Source organism: Rhinolophus sinicus, linkage group LG03 (genome assembly GCF_036562045.2).
Source record: "Rhinolophus sinicus isolate RSC01 linkage group LG03, ASM3656204v1, whole genome shotgun sequence".
Taxonomy (NCBI): domain Eukaryota; kingdom Metazoa; phylum Chordata; class Mammalia; order Chiroptera; family Rhinolophidae; genus Rhinolophus; species Rhinolophus sinicus.
Window position 1 is genome coordinate 149,637,894 of NC_133753.1, and position 12,995 is coordinate 149,650,888.

At 32.7% G+C, this 12,995-nt stretch overlaps 1 protein-coding gene across 2 annotated transcripts in view; it reads left to right on the forward strand.

The window, feature by feature from the left end:
- The window catches only part of AP3B1 (adaptor related protein complex 3 subunit beta 1), a 218,189-nt gene that overhangs the window by 29,541 nt on the left and 175,653 nt on the right, over window positions 1-12,995 (forward strand). For both annotated transcript variants that reach the window (XR_012495075.1, XM_019728166.2), the window contains exon 3: window positions 10,663-10,737. Coding sequence is in view for 1 of the 2 variants with exons in the window: in XM_019728166.2 (XP_019583725.2) it covers window positions 10,663-10,737 (75 nt within the window). In the remaining variant the exon portion in view is untranslated. The remainder of the gene's footprint in view (window positions 1-10,662; window positions 10,738-12,995) is intronic.

Here is a 12,995-nt window from a genome sequence, read left to right on the forward strand (position 1 = left end):
TGTAACTTTTACAGTTTATTACCAAGATTGCTTTGCCTGGTTTCAGCTCGCATTCCTGCAGGTGACAGTTCTTCACTACCATGTAAAGCAGGCACTGCTTTTAGTGATTTCATTAAACTTTGGCTTTTACATCCTATTAAGGTAAATTATTTCTCTAAACCTGAGCATACTATTGAAATTCTTAAATCTAAAAATGTGGTAATTGGTATTTGTTTATTCTTTCAAACTGATAAAGAAATAAAAGTTTATATTTTCAAAATCTGGACTACTTGATTATCATAAGTATAATTTAAAAGTAAGTAAATGTATCATAAAGAAATGGAGGTATATCCATATATGCCTATAGTTAATAGACTGTCTCTCATTAGGAAGTTTGTAGAAAGGTAGATTTTGAAGTTGATCTTTTAACTGTAGGAAAGTGATCACTAATTAAAAATTATCCTTTTACTTTGCATAATGTCCTCAAGATGATCTATCTATGTTTTTGCAAATGGCAGGATTTCCTTCTTTCTCATGGCTGAATAATATTCATATATATACATATATATGTATGTATGTGTGTATAGATATCTCACATCTTCTTTAGCTGTCTATCTTGCTACAGGCACTTATGTCGTTTCTGTATCTTGGCTAACTGTGAATAATGCTGCAACGAACATAAGAGTACAGATATCTCTTTGAGATAGTGATTTTATTTCCTTTGGATATTTACCCAGAAATGGGATTGCCAGATCAAATGGTAATTCTATTTTTAAGTTTTGGAGGAACCACCATAGTATTTTCCCTGATGGCTGTACCAATTTACATTCCCATCAACCAATGTGCATGGCTTCCCTTCTCTTCATGTCAACGCCAGCACTTGTTATCTCTAGTTTTTTTGATGATAGCCATTCTATCGGGCTTGAGCTGATGATACCTCACTGTGAATTTGATTTGCATTTTCCTGATTATTAGTGATGTTGAGGACCTTTTCTGTACCTGTTGGCACTTATGCAATGTTTTATGTCGATTAGATGTCAATAAATCTGGAACAAATTACTCTTTGTTATAAAGTGATGTAAATTTTCAAATAATATTGAGGTACGCGTGTAAAAAATGAAAGTTTCATCTTTCAGATAAATTTCAGAATCAAATTGTCAAGTTCTGTTAAGAATTGTTTTTGAATTTTGATTAGGATATTATGAAACTCATATTCCTTCTTTCCCTCCCTATTTTTCTGACTTTCAGTAGCATTATATTTATATTTTATAGTTTTCATCATAGAGATCTTGTTAGAGTCATTTCTGCATATTTTAAAATTTTGGTTGCTATCATGAATGTTTCCCTTCATTACATTTTTTAAATTAACTATTACTGGTGTATAGGAAAACAAGTGACTTTTCTGTGTTCCTGCATTTGGGCTTCTCTTCTTAACTCTAATAGTTTTTCAGTTTCTTTGCTTGGATTTTCTGGCTAGGTAATTATATCATTTAGAAGTTATGAGAGATTTATATTTTATTTTCAGATATTTTTATCTCATTTGTTTTTCTCATCTCTTTGCACTGATAAAGCTCCAGTGTGACGTTGAATAGTAGGGGTGGAAGAGGACATCACCATCTTATTTCTGATTTTATTGGAAATATTTGTCATATTTTACACTTGGTTATAATATATCCTGTAGAATTCAAGTAGATGTATTTCTGTGTATTTAAGTGATGTTGTATTTTCTCTTTGTCCTCTGGTGAGGTTTTTGATTAGGGCTGAGCTAGGCTCATGGAGTGAATTGTAATCTAAACCATCTTGGCCTGCTCCAATGTTGCAAAGATTCTGCCCCGTCCCTGTTTTCAGCTTTTATGTTTAGGTCTAGAATCCTTTTGCATTACTTTTTATGTATGAGATAAGAGCCAAGGTTTTTCTTACACATGCATATCTAATTTTCCCCACACTATCTGTTATTAAAAAGCTATCCTTTCCCTACCAGATTTCCCTACCTTTAATGAAATACATGTGAGTCCACATGTGAACTCTATTCTAATTCACTGATCTTTATGGCTCTTGTTTCACCAATACCTCACTCTTGATTTCTGTAACCTTAAGATAAATTACTGTAAGTTAACGATTGCTTTGTACTCATATATCCTTTGCATTTCCATGTAAATTTTAGAATCAGCTTGTCAATTTCTGCAAAAAAAAAAAAAAAAAAGCCTACTGGGATTTATATTGGAATTGCATTAAACCTGTATATCAACTTTGGGAGAATTAACATTTTAATGGCATTTTGTCTTATGACCATGATCATGATTCTCTCTCTTTACTTGTTTAGGTCACCTATAATTTCTTCAATAATGTATTGTAATTTTTAGTGTTATTTTTTAAGTTACGTTATTTTTTAATACTTTCTTTAATAGTTATTTTGCTTGAAATTTTTTCCAGTGAGCTATTATAGCAATCATTTATTCACCTTTACTTTTGTCCAGTTTTTAATTTGATTTCTAGTTAGCACCATATTTCTATGTAGAAACTTGAAAAATCATTTAAAAAAATTTGTTCATGTGTGTGCGTGCGTACACGCACGTATCATTTCAAAACATATTTTGGGTAAAAGTAGTTTACTGGAAGTCAGTCAACAGAGTTTTGTATTGGCTTCAAAATTTCTTGTATATGCTCACTGAGATTTTTAAATTTGTCTTATAATTTGGGTTTCATGAGCCCTGCATACAGGATTTTGTCACCTCATATGATTACAGAGTAGTTTTAAGATCTTTGCTTCATAGTGAGCAACCTTTCAACATTTCTAAATTTTAATCTGCCAATATTTTAAGTGTTATATATTTGTTTTACCACATTACTTTCTAAAATATATCAAAATGTTGGCAGTGCACATCTGTCTTATCTTTCACAGTCGGTAGTCCTATGATTGAACAGAGAATCTTGTCAGCAATATCTACCAGTGAGAAACCATAATGATAGTCACAGTTCATTTTATTATCTTTCTTTGGTAATATCTGAGACTTATTTAGAATCATGGGGTAACGTTTCCAGTATTTCATATGTTGATAATGTCTCGTGTATGCCAAAGTATCCTTAGGGGAGAAAAGCTTCCTACTTAAGAATCTTGTGGTCACTTATTATATAGTAGGACTCAAGCTGAAACACACATTATTTTTCTTGATTTCTGAAAAATACCTGTTTAATGTTTACAGCACACATCCATGTTTTATCTTGACTTGGTGAAAAATGGTGAACTAAGGTGAATTTGAAATGTGTTGTTTCATATAGTGAATTTGGAATACGTTTTTTAGCTAAAATACTCATGAGTTGATTATCCAGGGTCCTTAGAGGAATGGAATATTTTGGTGTATTAAAAGTCTTTGATGTATTTTCTTTTAGTGAGTGTTATATGTAGAATGTCTTTTTCAGATAAGTTCACTTGTCTTTGTAATTATGAGATAATCAGCAAATCTGAACCTTTCTTTCATAAGGTTCTTAAAATTCCTAGAGTTATTGATATATATTATTTCATAGCCATACACGTTACAGAGATTTGGTTGGATATTATTGTCCCTAAAAATAATTTCAAAGTTTCCAATACTTTGGTTAAATATTTAAAAAGAATATTAAACCAAATACAATAGTACATTATTGTTGTAGATAAAATTGAGTAAGTTTATACAAGAAGAAACTAATAATATGCGTAATTCTTACTGTTATGAGTTCATGATTATAATAAACATTTTTGTCTAAATCTTTCTGGACATTGCCCATCCCTTGCTCAAAAATACTTCAGTTCTGTGTATACTTTAAAGTAGAGAATTCAACTTGTAGCTGATGTTGGCGTCTTTTTGTTGTTGTTCTTGGGTTGGGAATGACTTAAAGGGCAAGCGCTAAGATTTATTTGCCATGTTGATATATATTAGGACCAGTTCCTAAAAGCAGGCCTGTATTTTTACAAGTAATATAACACCTATAAAACCTTAGGGGGTGTTTTTTCAGTTTTGTTCCAGTGTACTTTCTGGGATATAAGTCAAGGATCGGTTCATTTTTTATTTCTTCATCTACTATTGGTTACTTATTTTTAAGAGTGCAGCTGGGCCTGAAACTCTGTAAGATCTTTCTTTCTTCCTTCCTTTTTTTCTTTTACCAGTATTTATTTATAAATTAAACTTTTTGAACTTTTTGAAATAAACCATCTTTATTGCTGTTAAAAATGAAGCCAGTTAAAATTGTTAAGAAATTAAAGCACAGTTCTTTTTTCCTGAGTTTAAAAAATTGTGAATTTTTTTATTTAGATTAGTTAATATTTAAAAAAGAATATGAACAACATATGAAAATCAATCATATTAATATACCACAGTAATAGAATGAAGGGGGAAAAACATACTATCATCTCCCTTGATACAGAAAGAGTATTTGACAAAATTCAACACTCTTTCATGATGAAACACTCAACACACTAAGACTAGAAGGAAATTACCTCAACATATTAAAAGCCATATATGAAAAAACCACAGCTAATGTCATATACAATGGTGAAAGATGAACAAGACAAAGATGCCTGCTTTTGCCACTTCTGTTCAACATATTATTGGAAGTTTTAGCCCAAGCAGTTAGGCAAGAAAAAGAAATAAAAGGCATCCAAATTGGAAATGAAGAAGTAAAACTGCCTTTGTTCACAGACAACATTATTTTATCTTTAGAAAACCCTAAATATTCCACAAAAAATCTTTTAGAACTAATGAATGAACATAGCAAAATTACAGGATACAAAATCAACATGTAAAAATTAGTTGTGTTTATACACTAACAATGAACAATCCAAAAAGGAGATTTTAAAAAACAGTTCCATTTACAAGAGCATCAAAAAATAGTAAGAGGCCTAGGAATAAACTTAACCAAGGAGGCAAAAACCGCACCATGAAAACCGCAAAATATTGCTGAAATAAATTAAAGAAGATACAAATAAATGGAAAGACATCCTATTTTCATGGATTGAACGACTTAATATTGTTAAGATGTCAGTATTTCCAAAGTGATCTATATATTCAGTGTAATTGCTATGAAAAATCCCAGTGATGCTTTTTTTCAAAAATAGAAAAATCTATCCTAAAATTCATATGGGCCCTGAATAGCCAAAATGATGTTGAAAAAGGAGAACAAAGTTAGAAGTCTCACACTTCCTGATTTGGAAGCTTACTACAAAGCTACAGTAATCAAAACAAACCTAAACACAGACATATATACACAATAGGCCAGAAACAAAACAAACCCTCACGTATATGGTCACATGATTTTCTGCAAGGGTACAAGACCATTCAATGGGAAAGGATATCTTTTCAACAAATGGTGCTGGGAAACTGCCCCTCCACATGCAAGAGAATGAATTTAGATCCCTACTTTGTAAATTCATACCATATATAAAATAAGTCAAAATGAATCAAAGACCTAAATATAAGAGCTAAAACTATAAAATCCATAGATGAAAACACAAGGCAAAAGTTTCATGACATTGTATTTATCAAAGGATTTTTAGATGCAACACCAAAAGGTGAGCAACAAAAGAAAAAACAGATAAGGAAGTTTAAAAATTGTGCATAAAATGACACCATCAACAGTGTGAAAGGCAACCTACAGAAGGGGATAAAATACTTTCAATTCATATATCTGATAAAGAATTAATATCTAAAATATGTTCAAAAACTCATACAATTCAACAAAAAAGCAATCCAATGAAACATGGGTAAAGGACTTGAACAGATATTTTTCTTATAGTTCAGTTGTAGGTAATATTCGGGCCATTTATGATTAGATGGTAAGTTATGCTAGAGAAGGGGGTGTCCTATGTCCACTTATTCCCCAGATGGTAACTAATGGGTAGATAGTTGTTTTCCAAAATATCTTCAAGTGAACAACATCTGTACAAATCTGTTGAAATTTCTGCTGTATGTATAGTATTATATCAGAAATAAGATACATCCTGGATTGACTCAATAACAAAATGGATATAACGGCAGAAAGAGGTAGAAGTTGAAGACAGATCATTAGAAATTAGTTAATTTGCAGACTAGAGATTACAAAGAAAAGAAATGAACAAGCCTTAGGGTCTTGTTGGATAATATCAAAAGATCTAACAAGTATGTCCAGAAGGAGAAGAGAAAGAGATTGGGGAAGAAAAAATATTTGAAGAAATGCGAGGTCGGACAATTAAGTTCATGAACTCATCCTCGAAAAAGTGCTATATACCTCATTACTGAATATCACTACAGTCACCTTTGAAGTACTCCCCTTGGGAAGCTATGCACCGATGCTAATGCCTAGTCCACCGTTCAAAGCAATTTTGAAGCTTGTTTTCTGGAATGGCCATCAGAGCTGTCTTCATATTACACTTGATGTCCTGAATGTCATCAAAAAGTCTTCCTTTCAATATTTCCTTTATCTTCGGTAAAGAAAGGAGTCATTGGGGGCCAGATCAGGTGAGTAGGGAGGGTGTTCTAATACAGCTATTTATTTACTGGCTAAAACTCCCTCACAGACAGTGCCGGGTGAGCTGATGCATTGTCGTGATGCCAGAGCCATGAATTGTTGGCGAAAAGTTCAGGTCGTCTAACTTTTCCACACAGCCTTTTGAACACTTCCAAATAGTAAATTTGGTTAACTGTTTGGCCAGTTGCTACAAATTCATAAAGAATAATCCCTCTGATATCATAAAAAGGTTAGCAACATCGAATCATGAACTTAATTGTCAGACCTCATAATGGCTGAAAACTTCCCAAATTGATAAATGACATAAAACGTTTAGTAAACTCTAATCAGGATAAACATAAAGAAAACCATTTTTAAACACATAGCAATTAAACTGTCGAAAACCAAAAATAAAGACAAAAATCTTGAAAGTATATGGAAAAAAAATGATACATTGCATACAGTGATTTGAATAACTCCATATTGCTTATTAGAAACCATGACAGCCAGAAGACATTGGAACATTTTTAAAGTATTGAAAGAAAGTAATTGTTAACCTAGAATTCTCTATCTACTGAAAATATCCTTGAAGAATGAAGATGAAATAAAGGCATTTTCAGACGAAGAAAAACAATATTTCTAGCTGATCTGCTTTAATGAAATGTAATGCAAGTTCTTCAAGCTGAAGGGAAATGATACTAAATGGATATTGAGTGAGACCAGTTGAATGGTAAATATCTTGTAAACATAAAGGATTGATTTTATTCTTAAGTTACTCGACTGTCAGAGGTTTTCAATGGAAGTAGTTGTAATATATTATATAATAGCTATAACATAAAGGCTTGCAGGATGGTGGGATTAAAAGGGCCTATATACCGTGTTTCCCCGAAAATAAGACCTAGCCGGACCATCAGCTCTCATGCGTCTTTTGGAGCAAAAATTAATACAAGACCCGGTTTTATATTACATTATGTTAGATAAGACCCGTCTTACATTATAGTAAAATAAGACTGGGTCATATATTAATTTTTGCTCCAAAAGACGCATTTGAGCTGATGGTCCAGCTAGGTCTTATTTTTGGGGAAGCACAGTAGTTGTATGGTTTCTACATTTTAATTCTGGTACAACATTAACTCTAAGTAGACTGAAAGGTTTGATATCTATCTATATCTTTGTATGTATATATCAATGTATCTATATCTGATAATTACTGCAGGAAGAACCACTAAAAGTTACATAAAATGATATAATCAAAAAAATCAATGTAAAAATTAAAATACTAAATGCTAAAAAAATTTTTCAAATGGGATAACGGTGATCAGAAGAACAAAAAGCACAGGGTATAAACAAAACATAGTAAGATGGTAGACGTGTATCCAAGTGCAATAATTATATTAAGTATAATTGATCCAAAGTCACCAACTAGAAGAGATTGTCAGATTGAATTAAAATATCAAGATACAATTATACGTTCTCTAGGAGAAACCCACTTTTAATATAAATATATAGATGGATTAAAAATATAAGGATGGAAAAATATATTCTATGGAAGCATTAATCAAACCATAAAAAAACAACTCCACCCACACCCTGACACTTCCCATTTCTCTTAGAGTCCTTTATTTCTCTCTATAGTACTCTCTTTTACCACTTCACAAATTACATTCATTTTATTGTCCCTCATCCGCAATATAAGGTAAGCTACAATGATCAAGGACTTTGGTAGTGTTCTTGGTGGTATCTCCAAGGCCTAGAAAAGTTCCTGGCATGTAGTGTTCTCTCAGCAAATACTTGTTGAGTGAATTTGAGTACGTATAGGATTTTTTCCTCTCTCGTGTATTAACATCGTTTTGAATAGCGTTCTGTAGAATTAAGTTGAAGAAGCCTTAGCATAGGATGTAATAGGACAGGGTCTCTGACTGTAGGTAATCATTGAATAACTGAAGGAAGGGGCCCTAGTGAACATTTAATTCCTCTCTTCTTATTTTATAGATGAGAAAATTGAGAGAGGTGTAAAAATCATACAAAGATGTTTTAGCTGCAATATTTTGTGAACCTTCTGTAATACTTAGCAGATTTTACAAAATGCTCCCATCAAATAATATCACAGGTAAGGAAATAGAATATGAAAAGACTAGCTCGTGCTAGAGTATTTTAAAACTGTCATATAGAAAGGTCTGCTGACATATTGCTAACTGGGATTATAATGCTTAAAATATCACATAGTATTTAGAAAACATTTGTTGTAAATACAAAAAACTAGTATCTCCTTTTTTAGATCGTTTCTTAGATATGGTGTGTAAATCATAAAGAATCCTTCCAAAAAGTTATCCTGTAATGTTTCCCTGAAAATAAGACCTAACTGTTGGAAATAAGCCCTAGCATGATTTTTCAGTATGACATCCCTGAACATAAGGCCTAATGCATCTTTTGGAGCAAAACCTTAGTATAAGACCCGGTCTAATTTTGGGGGAAACATAGTAGTTAAAACGTGATTTTTGTGGCTACGAAAGTCTGGACTGTTAAAAGACATAAGGATATATTCCACAAACGAGAGTGAAGGAAATGGGAATACAGGTGGACATAAAATTGAAATAGAAAGAAATAAAAGATGGCACATTGGAAGTTCCAAATGAAAAGTATAGATTAAAAATTCTAGAGGAAATTAGGATTGGATGCCATAGTGAGCTAGGTGTTAGGAGATTGTTCTAACAGGATTGATAGACAGAAGGTTAGAACTCAGAAAAATAAAAAGAAGTGGGTTGTGGACATGATATGAGTCCAGATATAGGGGAGCCAGAGAATATTCTGGTAGTGAGTAGATCATTTACTTTGATACCGTGTTTCCCTGAAAATAAGACCTAGCTGGACCATTAGCTCTAATGCGTCTTTTGGAGCGAAAATTAATATAAGACTTGGTCTTTTTACTATAATATAAGACCCAGTCTTATGATATGATATGATATGATATGATATGATATGATATAATATAATACCGGGTCTTATATTAATTTCTGCTCCAAAACACGCATTAGAGCTGATTGTCTGGCTAGGCCTTATTTTTGGAGAAACGGGGTAGTAATACTGGTATAGAACAATAATGGTTGATGAGCTTAAAAGGGATGTTTGTACAAATTGTGAGGGTGTTTGATATTAAGTGAAATAGTTTGAACTCTTAGGCAGTCAGGGGCTTTTGAAATCTTTGAGGGGGCTGACATTTGCAGGTAGTGTTTTCAGCACATTAAACTGTCGGTGGTGTGCATCATGGATAGGAGGAGGAGACAGTTGGAAAAGTCCTTTGTGAGGTGTTTCTGACCTATGCTAGGACAGTAGCAGTGAGAAGGGATTAACATGAGTCTACTAAGAAATCACAACAGGACCTACTTACTGTGTAGATGTGAGAAGAGACCAAGATAATTCTATGATTTGGGTATAATTATTTGGCATAATGGTTTTGGGGGAAATTGGTGGAATTGGAAATTCTAGCATGAATGCCATTTTATCATGAAAAATGAGTTTTGTTTTAGACATAGCAAGTTTGGGATGAGAGAGACATCTAATGATGTCCAGTTAGAGAAGTAGAACTAGGACTCAGAGTTAGGGCTAGAGTTTGTGGAATGGATCCCCATAGAGGTTAGAATTATTATAAGTCATGAGGGTGAATGAAATCTTAGGAGTTTCACAAATGGTAGGATAGTAGCCTGAGTAGGTGGTGGTGCACAGAACTTCAGTGGGCAGAATAAATGGTGCAGAATAAAAGGCCTTAGTGAAGGGAACTTGGAAAAGTAATGGTTGGAGAAGTAGGGAACCTATGAAATAAAGCCAAGGGAAAAAACTAGTTTGTTCAAAATAGCACCATTGCAAATGCAGTGCATCTTTAAATTGAGAACTTGGAAAATAAAGAGTAGTACAAATATTTAAAAAGTATTTATAACTCCATTAGCCAGAGAAAACTATTATAAATATTATATATCTTAAACTACTATATATTTCTTCTTTAATGTGTCTGTGTATTTGTTTTTATATTGATACACAAGAGATTGTTTGTTCTTTGCTGCAGGTGGTTGGGATATGTAAGATGACTTAAAAAGAGTTCAGCTTGTTAATTCCATAGCTTATTTGCTGATTCAGTCTTCTAAATATTTAATATGGACTTTATATTTTGCTTTCAAATAAATAATTTAAAAAAGGTTTCAGCCCTAATATTCTACTTTTATTCTTCAGATGATTGCAAAAGGGAAAAATGCATCTGAACTGTTTCCTGCTGTTGTGAAGAATGTGGCCAGTAAAAATATTGAGGTACTGTTTTGATTCATAATTTTCATGATTTGTTTTGTTGTAAAAGAATCATATACTTTTCAGTTACTTGAAATGCAACATAAGGTGTTTAAGTATCACTAGATTTTGTTGATTTCTGAGGAGGGTATGTTTACTCAGTAGGAAGTAGTGCTAACTGCATGGAAGTAAACTCCAGCACACATACCTCTTATTTGTCCATTGTTAGCAGCAGCAGTGAGCATCAAAGAGTATGCTTGGTCCTCTTGAATCTGGGAAGTTTGGCAGAAGGAAGAGTCTCCACTGAAGAATATTTTCAAGAACCTGGTGACATCAGGGCAGATGTTTTAGGTGGAGGAAAATGGAGTATCATAGGTAGAAATTAAGGAACAGGGAAGTTGTAATCAAGTATTATTAATATTATTCTTGATTTTGTTTATTCAGTAAATGCTTGCTCTAGGGTGTACAGTGTACATCTTTAACTTATTACAGTCTACTACTAGGATTTACAATATATATCTTTAAATTACCACAGTCTACTTTCAAATAACATTATACAGTAGTCCCCCCCACTCCCTTATCCTCGGAGGATACATTCCAAGACCCCCAGTGGATGCCCGAAACCTCGGATAGTACCAAACCTTATATATACCATGTTTTTTCCTATATATACATACCTATGATAAAGTTTAATTAGGCACAGTCAGAGATAAATGAACAACAATAACAAATAATATAATAGAACATTTGTAATAATATGCTGTAATAAAAGTTATGTGAATGCCTTTAGAGCCATTATTAAGTGAAATAAGGGTTACTTGAACACAAGCACTGTTGTTGATACCGCAACAGTTGATCTGATACCATGTTTCCCTGAAAATAAGACCTAGCCGGATCATCAGCTTTAATGCGTCTTTTGGAGCAAAAATTAATATAAGACCCAGTTATGTTATATATTATATGCTATTATGTTATATTATGTTATATTATATATTACATTATATTATATTTATTATTTATATTATATTATATTATATTATATTATATTATATTATATTATATTATATTATATTATATTATATTATATATTATACTATACTATATTATGTTCTGTTATATTATTATACCCAGTCTTAAAAATAAGACTGGGTCTTATATTAATGTTTGCTCCGAAAGATGCATTAGAGCTGATTGTCCAGCTAGGTCTTATTTTCGGGGAAACACGGTAACTGAGATGGCTACTAAGTGACTAATGGGCAGGTGGCATGTACAGCGTGGATATGCTGGACAAAGGGATGATTCACGTTCCAGTGGGATTGAGCACTATGGCATGAGATTTCATTACACTACTCAGAACGGCTTGCAATTTAAAACTTATGAATTGCTTATTTCTGAAATTTTCCAATTAAGATTTTTGGACCATGGTTGACTATGGGTAACTGAAACCGTGGAAGGCAAAACTGTGGATAAAGGGAGACTACTGCACCATTTCTCGTATACTTTGAAAACCTTGTGACAGTAAATTTCCATTTGCACCCTCCCATTTTTTTCCCATGCTATCATGCATTTTACTTCTAACTATGCTATGTATATGGTTAGTGTTTTTTATTTAAAGAGTCAATCATCTTTTTAAAATACATGAAATATAGTTAACATGTCGTAAACTCACTTTTAAAGTATACAATTCAGTGCTTTGTAGTATATTCACAGAATTGTGCAGCAACCATCACCACCATCTAATTCCACAACATTTTTATCATCTCAAAAAGTAACCCTGTGTTTTTTAGCAGTCACTCCTTATTCCCCCAGCATTAGGCAACCATTAATCTACGTCTGTCTCTCTGGATTTGCTTATTCTGGGCAGTTCATAGAAATGAAGTCATACAATATGTGGGGCAAAAATTTTATGTGTGACTTCTTTCACTTAATGTAATGTTTTCAGGGTTCATCCATGTTGTAGCATGAATCAGTACTTCATTCCGTTTTTTGTGTGGAATAATTGTGTGGATATACTGCACTTTATTCATTCATTTATCAGTTGATTGACATTTGGATTGTTTCCACTTTATGGCTCTTATGAATAATGCTGCTGTAAACGTTCTGTACAAGTTTTTGTGTGAGCATAGGTGTTCATTTCTCTTGGTTATATATATTCCTTGGAGTGATATTGCTAGGCCATAGGGTAACTCTATGTTTAACTTTTTGAGGAACTGCCAAATTGCTTTCCATAACAGCCACATCATTTTACATTTTCATCAGCAATGTATACAAGGTCTGTTTTT